This window comes from Trichechus manatus, unplaced genomic scaffold (assembly GCF_000243295.1).
Source record: "Trichechus manatus latirostris isolate Lorelei unplaced genomic scaffold, TriManLat1.0 scaffold00001, whole genome shotgun sequence".
Taxonomy (NCBI): Eukaryota; Metazoa; Chordata; class Mammalia; order Sirenia; family Trichechidae; genus Trichechus; species Trichechus manatus.
The window spans coordinates 26,279,863-26,295,327 of record NW_004443937.1 but is presented as its reverse complement, the minus strand read 5'-3'; the positions used below and the strand labels follow the sequence as shown (position 1 = coordinate 26,295,327).

The 15,465-nt window shown below is 48.6% G+C and overlaps 1 protein-coding gene across 2 annotated transcripts in view; it reads right to left on the bottom strand.

Annotated features, from left to right (window-relative positions):
- Nucleotides 1-1,967: 1,967 nt before the first annotated feature.
- The window catches only part of KLHL18 (kelch like family member 18), a 70,947-nt gene continuing 57,449 nt past the window's right edge, over nucleotides 1,968-15,465 (bottom strand). The window contains exons 5-10 of one of the 2 annotated variants that reach the window (XM_004368472.2): nucleotides 14,778-14,938; nucleotides 13,149-13,285; nucleotides 11,176-11,413; nucleotides 7,907-8,011; nucleotides 5,972-6,083; nucleotides 1,968-5,262 (exon numbers count right to left, since the gene is read on the bottom strand). In XM_004368472.2, coding sequence (XP_004368529.1) covers nucleotides 4,876-5,262; nucleotides 5,972-6,083; nucleotides 7,907-8,011; nucleotides 11,176-11,413; nucleotides 13,149-13,285; nucleotides 14,778-14,938 — 1,140 coding nt within the window. In that variant the 3' untranslated portion in view covers nucleotides 1,968-4,875. The remainder of the gene's footprint in view (nucleotides 5,263-5,971; nucleotides 6,084-7,906; nucleotides 8,012-11,175; nucleotides 11,414-13,148; nucleotides 13,286-14,777; nucleotides 14,939-15,465) is intronic. The other variant, XM_004368470.2, reaches the window with a different exon arrangement.

The following is a 15,465-nucleotide window of genomic DNA, read 5'->3' as shown; positions in this document are numbered from 1 at the left end:
CCAGAAAGGGCTCCCAACTCAAGAAAAGGAAAAGAAAACAAACAATTCAAAAGAAACAAACGCACAAAAGCCCCGGGATCCTACCAGCGCGGTAGCCCAAACCGGGAAGCAGCTCCACACTCGAATGGAGCTCCGCAGCCCGTCAGGAAGAAGCAAAGATGGCACACAGAGCCAGGTACTCGAGCGAAAGGAGGGGGAGGTGGCGAGAGGCAAGTAAGAAATCGAAAGAAGCAGAAAAAAAAAAAAGCAACACTAGCAACCAACAAATGGCACTCATAGAGCCAGCTAGTGCAGGCTGGTGTTTCTGGACAAGAGACTGTGTCCGCGGGAAGCAGACGGGGCCGAGTGTGGGTGGAGAAGGGTAGAGAGTGGGAAAACGTATATCACAAATTACCGGCGCTCTGCAGCCCCTCAGGAAGAAGCAAAGATGGTGCATGGAACAAGGTACTCGAGCGAAAGGAGGGGGAGGTGGCGAGAGGCAAGGAAGAAATCAAAAGAAGCAGAAAAAAGCAACAGCAGCAGCCAACAAATGGCACTCAGAGAGCCGCCCGTTCGGGTGTGTGGAATCCAAGCAGCTGGTGTTTCCCGGTCAAGAGATTGAGGCTGCGGGAAGCAGAGGCGGCTGAGTCGGGGTGAAGAGGGGTGGGGGGTGGGAAAGCATATGTCGCAAATTACCAGTTGTTTTGTCTCCCACTGGACGCTCCGTGAGGCTGCTCTCTCGTACCCCATTTGCTGGTCTCCGATAGAAGTCCAAGATGGCGGATCCGAGCTGCATTAGCTGGTAGGGGACCTCTGCATGAATCTCTCCTCGCTCTCTGTTCTCTGTCAGTTTTCTCACTCCATTTGGTGCTTGGCTGAGTTCTTTATCTCTTCATTTGATGTTTTAAGGTTTCAGGATTGTTGTATTCTGTTTGGCTTAGTTTTTCGGATCTTTGCTGTGGAGGGACGGGGTGGTGCTTTTGCCTAGAGCGCCATTTTGCCGGAACTCCGTGAGGTATGGTCTTATTTCCGTTTTTTACAGATGGATATCAAGTTATGACAGCTCCATTTGTTAAAGAGACTGTCTTTTCCCCAATTAATGGACGTTGGGCCTTTGTCAACTATCAGCTGCTCATAGGTGGATGAATTTATGTCTGGATTCTCAATTCTGTTCCATTGGTCTATGTATCTGCTGTTGTACCAGTACCAGGTTGTTTTGACCACTGTGGCAGTATAATAGGTTCTAAAATCAGGTAGTGTGAGGCCTCCCGCTTTGCTCTTTTTCTTGAGTAATGCTTTACTTATTCAGTCCATAGGGTTTTCTTGGTTGTAATCTTAATGGAACCAGATCGTCAGGACTTTTCTTCTGCAGTATCACTGGGTGGGTTTGAACTGCCAACCTTTAGGGTAGCAGCTGAGCACAAACCATTTGCATTATCTAGGGACCTGGTTTACTTCTAATATTTAGAAAAATAAATTTAAAAATGTGTGGACATAACCCAAGTGTCCATCAAGAGATAACTGGATAAACAAAATGTGGTAATACACATACAATGAAATATTATTCAGTCATAAAGAGAAATGAAGTCCTGATACATGCCACGATACGGATGAGCCTTGGAAACATTATAGTAAGTGAAATAAGTCAGACACAAAAGGAAAAATATTGTATGATCCAACTTACATGAAATATCAAGAAGAGGCAAATACACAGAGATCAAAGTTTATTAGGGTTACCAGGGGCAGGTGGGAAAGGAAAAGGAGGAGTTATTGCTTACACGGTACTGAGTTTCTGTTAAGGGTGATGAAAAAATCTGGAAACACAGTGGTGATGTTGCATATCATGGTGAACATAATTAATGTTACTGAATTGTACACATAAAAAGGTCAAAATGGCAAATGTTTTGTAGTTTATATTTTATCACAATAAAATTAAAATCAAGGAAGGGCAAGAAGATATTAGGAGTGTTCTCTTTATTTCTCTTTGGTTTCTTAACACAAAAGACATGCATTTTATAAATAAAGGAGATAAGATTTTTCTGGGAAACAATAAATTGGGGAGGAAGACAGATTTCCTACCTAGTCACACCTCTGTGGTCAAGTCATAAAGCTGGTCTTCAGCAACCATCCTGGATTTGATCTTAGGCAAAACCCAGAAGGCTCCATGCGTCATCCAAGAAGGGGAAATGCCCAAGTACAGTGGACATCAGTCCTCTGCTCAGAGCTGGGCTAGACCCTAGGGCCTGCTGAGCGCAATGTCTGTCCTCCTCTTTTTACAACATCCTAGGGTGATGCCTCTTCTTTAAATGATGTTACTAGAAAGGTTTCAACACCAAAGAGCCAGACCAGCCATTAGCAAAGAGTCATTCACCATTAGACTGAGGAATCAATAAGAGAAATGTTTGCTCATTTGTGCTCGGAGCCCGGAGGCTTGATCTACTTGGAAACCCTGACCTCAGGTACAGCAGTGTAACTCCTACACTAGGAGGTGGGAGGGTGGGAGCGGCCTCAGGAAGACTACTCCAAGAATAGAGCTCCAGCCCCTGGGAACATGATCGATCTATCCCCAATTGCAAAATTTGGGGCAGGCATCAAAAGGACCTAGTGAGGTCCACTCAGTAGCCCACTGATTGATTCTTAACACCTCTGCAATTGAGGCTTGTCAGTGCTGCTTCAAATTCACAAAAGGAAGGAGCTTATGATAAGACGAACACTAATACACTCCTCTCTAACAGGAAGCACAGAGCCGAGTCTACCTCTGTAGGCAAATCCAGCACAAGGGAAACACGTGTGTAGGACGGCTGGAGGAGACAGTGAGAAATGCCAGAGCTCCACCTGAGCCCAGGTTAGACTATATCAGATTGTTGAGTCTTTTAAAATAAAAAATATCATTTTCAAGTGCTTGTAGCAGAGGTCCAGCTCCTAAGTTTCAGTCAACAAACGTCCTTTCCTTTGAATGCATGGCGATTGCACACACTGGGAAACCTGAAGGACCTGGGGCACGAGTGCCTCCCCAGGATCCGGAGAGTGTCTTTCTGAACAGGCTTCCGGGCCACCCCAGCAGAGGAGTGGAGGCCAACCAGACGTAGAGTGGGGAACCTAAAACCCATCCTTGGGTTAAAGGAATCATTTCCTCCTTTAGTCTCTGCTGGGAAAATTTTATAAAACCAGATTTTGGCAGCAGCAATTGAAGGAAAAAGGCCCGAAGTACACCACAGACTTTACAATGGTCTTTCTCCAGCTTGTCCTGGCTCGATTACAGAAGCTGGAGGGCTGAAGACAGCCCCAGTGCCCAATGCACTTGTAATGGAAACTGTCCTCTTGTTGGGGCCCCACTGTGCTACATCAAGGTCCCACCAAGGGAGGAGGAACAGGAGCAAAGAGCATGGAGTCCCTTCAACATGTCATCTGCTAAGGTTAGAGGAAGAAATATAAAACACTGTTCTTTGCAGCAGCAAGAGATTCTTTCGGCCTTCAGTCCTTTATGTTGTAAAGCCAGCTTTGATAAGACTCTAAAGGTCCACCTTGCTGGTTGGTCTGCCAGGGGCCGGAGGGAGGCCAGACCCCTGGAATTGGCATGTGGATGGAGGAGCAGTGGACTGGCAGGGCAGACGAGGTTACTGGACGAAGCCAGCTCGTGGCTGGTAGAAGGAGCACGCCCCTGGTTAGGTTCTAGAGGTACAAGTGGTCAATGTGCCCCAGAAGCATCAAAATGGGGAAAATGATGCAAGAACAATTGATGGGAAAGTAAGAATCTGGCCAGACCTGCTGTTTCCTGCTGGTCAAAAAAGGGAGAAATGAAAGTGGGGAATCGGAATGAGCGCTGCAGTGGCAGTGGGAGGTAATCATGGCAGCCTCTGGAACTCCAGCGCCGAGCTGGGAGCTCTCGCCAAGAAGAGCGGAAGTAATTCAGCAGACTGGCTGCATCTGTGGTTAAAAAAGTCCTCTGACAATGGGTATGAAGACAAACCCCATGAGCACCCTGCTACAGGACCAGTCGAGAATGCACTGATTCCAGACACACTGAGGCTCAGAGGGAACCCCACGTGCTGCGTCAGGCCTCAGGACCCTGGGATCCGAAGGTGGGAGTGGATGCTGCCCTTTTCACATCTGGCAGTTTTCCATTTAAACATGTATTTGCCTTTAGTGTCTTTGATACTTTTTTCTTCCTGGAAAAAAGTTCACTTAAAAAAAAGTATTTTTCTTTCCAGTTTCTTTCAAGTGTCTGTTTCATTTTCCTTCTTTTTCTTTCAAGTATCTTTTTTTCCTTTTTCTGTTTCTCCTGAACAAGATGGGAAAAAAAAAAAAAAACCTCCCTCAAATCCCACAATTAGCCACAGGGAAACTTTTGTTCTCCTGCTCACCTCGGGGTGAGGACAAACCCTTTATGCCCTACAGCAGAAGGAGTATGCGGTGTGTACCCAGCACACGGCAGTGGCTGCGTCACCATGTGGACTTCCTCTCCCAGCCACACCCTACTGTTTCCAACAGGGTTGGCCACTGCAGTCATCCCATGGCAAACCGGCCACGACAGGGCTAGCCAACAAGCAGGCAAGGAGGAAGGTCAGTAAGTGGCTGGCCCACACTGCTGTGGCGGGTGGGAGCTGGGCTTGCACGGAGATTGTGTAGGTGTGGACCAGCAGAGCAGCTCTGTGTCACAAGCTGCCAGGCCCTGGAGGGGCTTCATCCCATGCTGTGCATCTTTATGACCTAGGCTGAAGGTCACAAGGGCAGCACAGCGAGGGAGGGCGTAAGCACCTGGAAAAACCGTGCCTCTGGCAAGCTCTCAGTTCACCCCATCTTCTGGTCCACTGCCTCTCCTGAGAGGGACTGCTCCTGGAAGGAAGCGCCTATGTTTGTATCAGATCCCTACCCCTCCACATCCTACCGTCTGCCTTAAATGGTGAGGAGGGGGATGCAGCCCACGCCAACCCCTCCCTCATGACACGCCATGGGGGCCATAAATGTCCAGCGGTCTGTCTCTGGGTCATACATCTCCACCGAGCTGAGGTTCGACTGTCCATCATAACCCCCCACAGCATACAGGCGCCCGCAGCTGGCCACAAGGGAGACGCGACTCCGACGTGTGTGCATGGGGACTATCAGGCACCACTGGTCTGCCACCGAGCTGTACATCTCGGCGATGCTGAGGAAGCCAGAGCCGTCGTAGCCCCCGCAGACGAACATCTTGCTTCCCAGGGAGGCAGCGCCGTGCCGGCAGCGCTTGTTGAGCATGCCTGCTGCCGGGTGCCAGGTGGCCGTGTGGTGGTTGTAGTGCTCCACCTACAGCAGGGAGAGAGGCACAGGGACAGGACAGTCAGAGCCAACGCTTAGTGCTTGGGGTGGCCTTGCAGGGCGCAATGGCCCACATGGTGTCAGACTCCATGGGTGGCCTAGGATGAGGAGCTTTGCCAGCTGCACACCTGTTCAGGGGCTTACAGGGACAGGTGAGAGAGCTGCTAATCTGACCCCTTCTGTTTCCATCTAAAGAGGATTTGCCCAAGGATGCACTGCCATGCAGTGACACAGCCAGCACGAGCCGGGTCTCCTGAAATCTGTCCAGGAGGCTTTCCACCATAGTACTGGCTGACTTGACGGAACCACCACTCAGTGGCTGTTGAGCCATTTTAGAGAAAAAATGCAATTTCAAGCAAATTATCCAGAACATAGGTATTTGCAAATTCACGCTCCATGTTTGAGATTACTCTGGGCAGGGGTTTCACAAGGTCTCATCAGCCCACGATGGACACTGAACAGGGTAGTGGTGGTGGCATGGCTAAGCTTTACCCCTCCCTTTAGGTACTGTGTACACTGGCACCCTTTCTCCAGAACTTAACAATTTCAGAGCATGCGGTATATGACCTGAAACCTCACTAGATGACGCTCTGTCCAGCAATGGCAAGGCTGACTTTTTTTCAGACAATTTTCTTTCAAAATAACTCTTAAGATGGAAGGAGGAGGTGCCCTGAGCCCAGGAGGAGCCCAGACTCACACTGTTGAAGATCTGCAAGCCGTCGTGGCCTCCCGACACATATATCCTGCCCTCAAAGACCGTAACCCCAGCAGCACTGCGATTTGAGCTCATCGGGGTCACCACTGTCCACCTTCAGGAGAGAGCCAAAATAGGAGAGGAGGCATGAGAGCCGGTGTTCCTGTCCTCCCACGACTGCAGAGCAGGGTTTGGGTGAACTGTGTTGTGTTCCCTCGTGCCCTGGACAATCTCCTCCACTCTTGTCACCCCCCCACCACCTCTGCTCACTGCTCTCTCTGGTCGCTGCCCCTCACTCTAGCTTCGAGTCCGCAGCCAACCTTCTCGGCTCGCTGCCGTGGGCACTCAAAATCAGCACACCCCAAACAAGACCTCGTGCTCCTACAGATCTGTTCTTTCCCTGCACTCCCTGGCCTTGTTAACAGACCACCAGCTATCTCATTGCTGTAACAATAAAACTCAGTGTTTTCTTTGGCTTCTTCTCCCATAGCCTCGACATTCTTGTGGTCACCAAGTCCCAACTGGCTTGACTCCTAGTCATCGCTTGTTCCCATCTCCACTGCCACCGCCCTAGCTCTAGTCTGTTGCCCAGACCGCTGTAACTGCTTCCTTAAAGATGGTCTAGCTTTCGTACCATTCCCACCCTGACCCCGCACAGCCAGAGGCATCACTCTCAAATGCAGTCCTGCACTGCATCCCTCCCAGGGCTCCTCAATGTTTACCTGAAGGCAGAGCCCAAGTTCCTCGATGTGGTTCTTTACCACCTGGCCCATATCTACTGCCCAGCTTCATCCTGGACACATGCCACCTACGCCTGCCCTGTATCCCTTCCACGCCCTGTGCTCCTGCCCACTAGATGATGACTGCTGTCCTCCATCACACCGAGCACTTTCTCATCTCTGAGCTGCTCTGCTTGCCATCTCCCTGCCTACAATGCATGGTTCCCAAAGTACATCCATATGGATCTTACCTCAGAAGATGCCCTTCCACCGTGCCTCTCTGCCCAACCTCAAGGACGATGAAGGTACTCCCTACTCTGAGCCCAGCAGCTCTGGACACAGGTCTCCAGGGTAAGATGATCATGATGTACCTGTGACCCTACTAGACTGGGCACTACGTATGGACCTCGGACACCCAGCTCACTGCCCGAGAGTGAGCTGGCTAAGTGAATTGAATGGTATTGGCTTAAAAGCACGCTGATAAATCTATTCAACTTATTTGCTTATATTTTAGTACATAGTATCAGAAGATTTAACGTACTGAAATGAAAAATGGGCTAATCTTACCAGTGTTTTCCACAAAATACTAATTCTACAAGATAATAATGGATACTATATAAAGCATTGGAGCCCTGGTGGCACAGTACTTAAGAGCTTGGCTGCTAACCAAATGGTCGGCAGTTCGAATCCACCAGCCACTCCTTGGAAACCCTATGGGACAGTTCTACTCTGTCCTATAGGGTCGCTATGAGCTGGAACTGACTCTATGGCAATGGTTACGGGTTATATAAAACATTAAACAGGTTTCTTTACTGCAGAATTTTCCAGAGCCTTTAAAATGTTAACATGTATGATGGGAAGAACAAGAATTCTGGTGGTATAGTCTTCATTTCCCAAGCTTACTTGACCATATTAACTTTTCTCCCCCAAATCATATCCTACTCCACTATGGAAAATGCTGCTCATCTATTTCTCGGACCCTCTCATCTGTATTTACATTAAAATGGGCTGATTTAGCTAAGAGTCCATTAAATAAATGTTTTCAAGTATCTATGTAGTCTATTTGTTTTTAAAATACCTATTACATGCAAGGTACTATAGGGGCTAAAAAGGTAAGGCATTCTCTACCCTTGAGAAGTGTAAATAAAAAATGCCGTTCTAGTGTTCCATACTCTCTGTTTTAGAAGTCCCACGTGCCCCGGGGAGCTACGATCCTTACTTGTCTGTCTCAGGTGAGTAGCTCTCCACAGAGCTGAGGGAGGAGTTGCCATCGTAGCCCCCACAGACGTAGATCTGTCCGTCCAGCACGACTGTCCCCATGGCACTGCAAGAGACAGAGCTGTCACCCCAGACGGTCCTCAGACTTCCTGGCTCACCAAAAAACAAACCTATCCATCAACTCCCTCTTTCTAGAACAGATCTAAATCCCAGGTATGTGACCAAGTAAAGGTGGAAAACAGAGGTGACAGAAGCTTCCCTGTGATTCTTCTGGTCCCCCAAGTCCCCATCCTGGGCTCCCTTCCTTCATCCCTTCCTCTCAGTTCTTGATCTGTCACTAAGAATTACTCTCTCCTGACCCCACACCCCCAGAGAGGCTTCTTTCTTTATTCCAGCATTTATCATGGTTGCTTATCCAGCCAACTACGAATTTTCATTAGGCAATTGCAAGGTGCGCTGTCGAAGGCACAGGTTTGGAGTGGTGAGCAATTCAATGTCCCTGCCCACAAGGTGCTTACACTCTGGCACCACGGGGTCTCAGAATCTGTGTGCCACCTCTCAACAGGTGGAGGCCTCCTAGAAGGCAGGGAAGGCTCCTCATCTGTGAACCCTGGAGGCGCTTAGTGCAGCTTAGGCCCTCCATACATGTTTGTTGCACTACCTCCTGATTTAACCATTCAATTCACCATCAAGTTTGACAGACGCCTTTTCATTACACACATGGCCCTGCATGGTCCCTTAATTTGTCTTAGCAAGTGATGCCACAGCTCCTACGTACTGTGCATTTACTACATGCGTCAGGTGCTCCACATGTGCCATTTGCAACCTGCACCACTCCCTGTAAGAAGGAAGTATGATCGATCATCACCACTGTACAGACAGGCTGCTCAGAGAGGAGCCCGGCTCCCCTGCTGTTCACCATGCCGGGCTCTCCTGATATCAAAGACCCAGGGGCCTGGCCCTGGGGGACTAGGCAATCTTCTGTTCTACACAGTGCCTCAGGAGAAGTTAAAAACAAATCCCAAGCTGCCTGATTCACTGTTTCCAAACTTGATGCTGGAGAAGATTAAAAATGAATCTGGGTGTGGAACAAGCAGAAGAAAAATGTATTTATCAGGCTAACTGCTACCTTTCAAGTCAATGTGCAGTTTTCAAACTGCGTCCACACATGATCTCATCTGATATGTACAATGTCCCTTTGAGAGACACGGTAATGGACCCTGAACCAGCCTGAAGGGGTGGGGTGGGGGGCTTGTCTTAGGCAAGGACTGTGGGAAAATCATGAATTCACTATCCTTCTGGACATAGACACAAGACAAACATATAAAAATTAAGGAATAATATAGGAGTTTGACAATATTATGAGAGAGAATTAAGAGGTGCCACAAAACTGTATGACACCAACTGTCAAGTAAGTGGTAAAGAAAAGTGTGAAGAGATAAGGGGACAGTGATCAGTGTGGGCTGGAAGAGTCCAGTGTGAGAGAGCTTCTTGGAAGTGGTCTGGGAGACTGGAGGAGAGGGGAAGGAAAGAGACAGCAGGAAGGAGTTTGTCACCAACTGTCAGGAGGGACAGCTATGTGGGGTGTTAGGAGAGAAATGACTAAGAACATTCTAAGGTAGCCTATATTTACAGGGGGTTAAATGGAGCAGGGCTCACGCTACTAATAACACAGCATTAACCACAGCGAGGGAAAGGAATACCCAGAGGACGCTCCTCCCAGACAACACTCCAAACCCAGGGACATCAAGGTGAGCAAGTGGCCTAGAGCAGACACACAGGGAAGGACAACTGATTGCAGTCAAAGGAATAAAGCCATTCAGGGTTGGGGATATGGAGCAATGCCACCAAAATTTACCACCACAGAAAGCTGCAAAGCATCCAAGGAACAGGAAGGAGGAAGCACCAAGGTGGGGGTGGTGGGAGGAAAGAACCACAAGAGTGTTAGCACATGGGAGAAGCAGGTTCTATATATACATAATTTTTTTCTTCCAGAACAGAACCCACTTTGTCAGTCTGGTCTTATTGGTACAACAGCAGATTCTTCCCGCCCATGACCACATACTAACATTGCTGAGTATGGAAAATGTGTGTCATCGTCATTACACTTGTATGTGGCAAAGGACTTTCACACTAACTTTTTCTCACCATCATGAGCAGTCACTTGATCTTACAAATAGAGGACATGAAGCATGGTCAGGCAAAGAGGTGAGTGCTGAGATCACAGAATTCAAAGCAGAAAGGCCCTTAGAGACCATCTGGTCTGGTGGTTTTCAAACCCTCCCTCCTTTTCTAAAATTCACATAACTTTTTTTCCTCTAAAGTTGGGCACACGTCAAGGAAACTTAATACGCAAAAGAGCTAAATGCAGAGCTTCTGGTTAGATTGGCAGGGGGCCTTGGATTGCTTTGCTCCTATGTCAGTCCTCTGAAGAGAGTGACACTTGAAACCCCTGATCTGGCGCAGGCTTGCTGAGGGCAGAGGAACCACAGAACTTGTCAGTTAAAACCCTTGAGTCCTCCAAAGCTCACTCTGCCCAAGCACGTAATTATTCAACCACACGTATAACATAAGGAAAGATGCTGCCTGTCACTTTAGCACTCAGAAGGCTAAATGGAGGCACTATTTGGATGTCCTCTACTCCCACTTCTTATACAGGAAATGGGAGTGGGCAAGTGGTGGAGGAAAGAAGCAGCTGACATGTATTAAGTGATGCATAAACTTAGTCTGCCCTGCAAATACCTATGTGCTCCAGGCCTGGGGGCATGTGTGCTGACCCTGAAGTAAAGAACATTGCTTTGGTTCACATAATCCCCGGGTAGTGAAGGCACACATGTGGCAGGGGCCCAGGGGGAAGTATATAGAAAAAAATCTTGGATTTCCTTTCATCTCTAATAAAGTTAAATCCTCCTTATTCTTCACATTTCAACTTGAACCCCACCTCTTCTCTGAAATCTTCCAGACATTCTAGCCCTGTTTTCCTCCTCAAATCTTCCACAACACATATTTTCAGTCCTTATCTGGCACTTATGTAACAATACAACTTCCACATCTCGTCTCCCCAAGTTCCTCAGAGGGCAAGGCAGGTATTTTTCTTTTAGGCAGGTGGGGGCTTGCTCCCAGGAGGTGCCGGCAGTGGCTGGCCTGGCTGCAGGAAATTCCCAGGCCAAAGCCTGGGTTTTACTTTATTATGTGCCCTGCTCGTCTAGCACGGTGCTCCCCAGAGGCTCAGTGTATATGTCCGGGCTGCACAAATGGCTTCCAGAATACCTTCTCTTGCTGTTCATGCTCCCCACTCTGGTCCAGCTGTCCGTCTCTGGGTTGTAGACCTCCACGGTGCTCAGCCGTAGCTGGCCGTCGTATCCCCCGATGGCGTAGAGAAGCCCGTTCACCACGGCCACGCCCACGCGGCTGCGGGCTGTGGTCATGGGATGGCACTTCTCCCAGCGATTGGCGATGGGGTCGAACACTTCCACCACATTCAGGGAATCACCTGCATAAAAATTTGCTACTCAAATTAAAACCCAGGAGGCCACATGTTTGGATTGCAGTTATTGGGCACTGATTATTGGGAACATTTGACTTGACTCTATCAGCTCTTCCCACAGAATCAGTCAAAACAAAAGGACCCATTAAGAAATTTTAGTCATGATAACCCTAAACCCAATTCTTTATGGAAAATCAGAATCAGACAGCAGATAGTACTTTCTAAAGAGGGCAGTTCTCAGTTACACTCAAGTTCTCTATCTCTGAGCCAAGATGAATGCAAGTCAACACACTGTTTCCCCCCATGCAGGAGGCATGCCCAGAGGGAACGGCACAGATGCCGCTGCCCACTCTCATTTACTAGCAGGTGTCCTCGATCCTCTGTTCTCGAGTGTGAAATGGAGATAATCTCTACTGCAGAGCTGTTCTGAGGATTAAATGACGTAAATAAAGCATCTAGCATGGTTCTGAAATACACTAAACCAAACCTGTTGCAGTTGAATCTATTCCGACTCATGGCAACCCCACGTGTTACAACGTAGAACTGAGCTCCATAGGGTTTTCCTGGCTGTAATCTTTATGGAAGCAGATTGCCAGGTGGGGTGGGTTTGAACCACCAGGCTTTAGGTTAGTAGGTAAGCGCAAACCATCTGCACCACCTAGGAGCCTGAAATACACTGAGTGCTCAATAAATAGCAGTTGTCACAGCAAGGAAAAATGATCACTGCAGCCCTTCTTTTTTCATCATTTTTTTTTTTTTTTTTTGTGAAGATCAAATGAGATAACTGCCTCCTTGTTTTATTCTGCTTTGGGACACGTATCAGCACCTGCCTCAACTTTAGTTGAGGACTGACCTTTTCCAGGTCATAAGGTTAACAAGTAGCAGAGATCAGAACCCACCTTGCTTTATTCCTGGTCCAATATTCCACTGCCCAACATTACCCTCCCTACATACCTTCAATTAAAAGCAAAACTGCCCAGGACTGTTCACCAGCTCCCTCACCTCTATACAAACCTAGATGGACACTGGATGGACATCAGAAATAGCAACTCCTTATGTCAATGAATTGAAGATTCAGATGTTCACATTGCCCTCTCTACTAAGCCTCTACTGCCCTGGGACAGGGAGGAGGGGAGGGGACCCCAGGGAGCTTTCCTGAAAACCTGCCTGTATGATACAAGGGCTGCCAATTACACATGGATTGTAAAGCATCTGTGTGTCACAGGAGAGGAGGTGAGTGAAAAGTACTGTTGACAGTGGAAAGTTCTGTGTATTTGGAGAATCTTTCTTCTAATGGTGACATTCTCACAGTCTAACTCAAAAGTCATATAACCAACTGTGTCTGGCCTGGTAAGGGAACTGGGTTTCCAATTGTGTCCCACCCAGAGCAGAGTGAATGCTGTGAGCTAGTGTGATGTTAGGGAAAATGGGCTGGCTCAGGCACCACGACACCCAAGTTCTAGTCCTTACTCTGCCAAAACAATTTGTGTGAACATGGGGAAAGTTCTCTGGGCCTCAATCTCCCCATCTGTAAAGTAAGGGATCTCTAAAAGCCGACAGCCTTTAGCACTGATATTCTAAATCAATGGTATTAATACCTGATACGCTGTAACTGAGGAACAATTACATAAAATCAAAAGGGGCAAGGGTGATGACACACCAAGGAGAGGAACCAGAAGGGCTAGGCTAGGTTGTTTGGTGTCCCTTCATCCACCAAGTCCAAGCCAGTGCTCTGCAAAGGGGAGCTGCAAGATACCTGCTGAGTTGAGGCCGCCCACAGCGTAGATAAGCCCAGCCATGGACGTACAGCAGCGGGGTCGAGTTCTGAAAGCTGGCAGGTGGGGCCGGCGCTCTGACATGAGGTGATAGTCCTTTGCTTCATCTACCAGGTCCCTGGAATGAGGTGCAAGATGCAAGGATGGCAAGTATCCTTCCCATGTGGCCCACATTTGCACTGTCCAAGGCTGGCTCCCCACTCCCCAACTGCAGGGGAATCCTGGAAGGAGAAGCTTTCTGGAAGGTTTGGTTTCAAAGAACTCAGGTGAGTTCTGGGGAAGCCACAGACGGCTGCTGAGGCATGCTCAAAAGTGGAGGGCAAGACAAGCAGATTCCACCTTGGCTGGTGGAATCAAAACGACTATCCTCGAACAGGCACATACCAGACATGAGAAAAAAGGGTGGTGGCTAAAATGGCTGGCTTCGGGGAAGTTCGTCAAGCAGCCTGCATCCTGTCTCCACTCAGATCCAGCCCTTCCTTCTCCCTATGACTGCACCATAGCTCATACCTTGTGACCTTACCATTAACCATTTCACCCCCGGACAGTGGCAGCAGCAGTCAACAGTTCCTCATGGAGTCCCCTGCCTCCAGCTACCTCCCTCCACGCCACCATCCGAGTTGTCTTTCTATATGCACCATGTTGCACCCTGCTGAAGAACCTTTGATAGCAATCCACTGGCTACAGAATAAAGTTCAAACTCTTCTACGGTGCCCTCAAGACTGCTCGTCACAGGGCCCCAGCCACCTCCAGTCACACCTCCACTGCCCCTTCCTGACACAGACCTTCGCACTCCTTTGTTGCTGTTGTTGATAGGTGCTGGCGAGTCAGTTCCAACTCACAGCTACCCCATGTACAACAGAACGGAACACTGCCCAGTTCTGTGCCATCTGAATACTGCTAGAGTTGGGAAAATGAAGAAGATATCCAAATATGTGTAAAATTGTGCCAGCAAAGGAGAAAAAAATATTTCATTGCTGTGAATATGACAAGCAATGTGAAGGAGGATGAACATTTTTCTCTGCTGATCTACTTATTTAACAATTCTCCTACAGAGCCACCATCTTCTGAACTGTCTTGGTAGGTCTGCTCTGCCATGTTCTCATTGATCTACTCTGGTTAAAGGCTAACGTGCTGGTAAACGTGTTTTCCCTCCTGCCCATCACTGTGGATGCAGAGCCCTGCACCCACCTGAGACCAGGCTACTAATATTTACTGAGGAGGGGAAGAAGCCCCAGGAAGTCATATTTGTACCACCAAGTCAGCTCCTGGTGTGGACAGGGTCCGGGCAAGCAGAATGTATTGGCTTGGAGCTTCATAAACAGCTCAATGGATGAAGATGCTAGAAAATCCTCAAACTTGGTTGGGGAGGGGGGATCCTCTTCTGCCTTGATGCTCCTATATGGCACACTTCTCTGCCTAAGGTACAAGATGTGGCTCTGAACACTTCCTCTTCCATGTTCTAGATAGAGGGCAGTCCTTGTGCCATGAATTACACTGACTACTCCAAGTCCTTCCCCCGCTGAGCTGGAGCAGAAGTGGCCGAACTGCCAAGTTCTCTTCTCTGCCCAGCTCTTGGCAGCGCACTATGCAGGTCCACCCTTGCTCACCTGCATTTGTGGCAGCAACGCACCAGGTCATCCTGCTGCACTCGGTCCGACAGGAACTGGGGTCGGCAGAGAGGCAGGCGGATATTGGACAGCAGCTCAGGCAGGCAGGCCCCCCTCTGCTCCCGGTCATATCTGATCCAGGCCAGTGCAGCTTCAAAGACCTGCCAAGACAGAGGTGAAGCTCTGGCTGACAGTAGCAACTCCTCCCAACCAGAGGCCACACCCTGCACTCCCTAATCTCAAACCCCCACTTCTACACTGAGGCAGTCCCTTGGGCCCATCCATCTTTCCTCCTACTTGATCCCTGAATCCACTGCTTTCTCTCCGCTGCCCCAGCTACTCTGTTTGGTCCAGTCTCTTGAAATTGAGCTGAGGTTGCTGTAGCAGCTTTCTAGTTTTCATGATCACATCCTAATGAAAACCCATCAGTGGTTTCTTATTCCTGTCTGCATCTCAATAAAATGCTCCCCTTTCCCTCAATCACACACCCCTGGAAAAAAATCTCTACCCTGGTGAAGTTTAGCTCTTTAAATTCAAGTCACTCCCTACTCTGTACCTGCAACAGTAGAGCTGAATATGGCTGACAGGAACACACAACAGAGCTGACCAGTTTACTTTAAACTCGTGACTACTCATCTCAGGTAAGCTCTGCTTCCTATCAAGCCCCCTCTATGTCCCTAGCATCGTC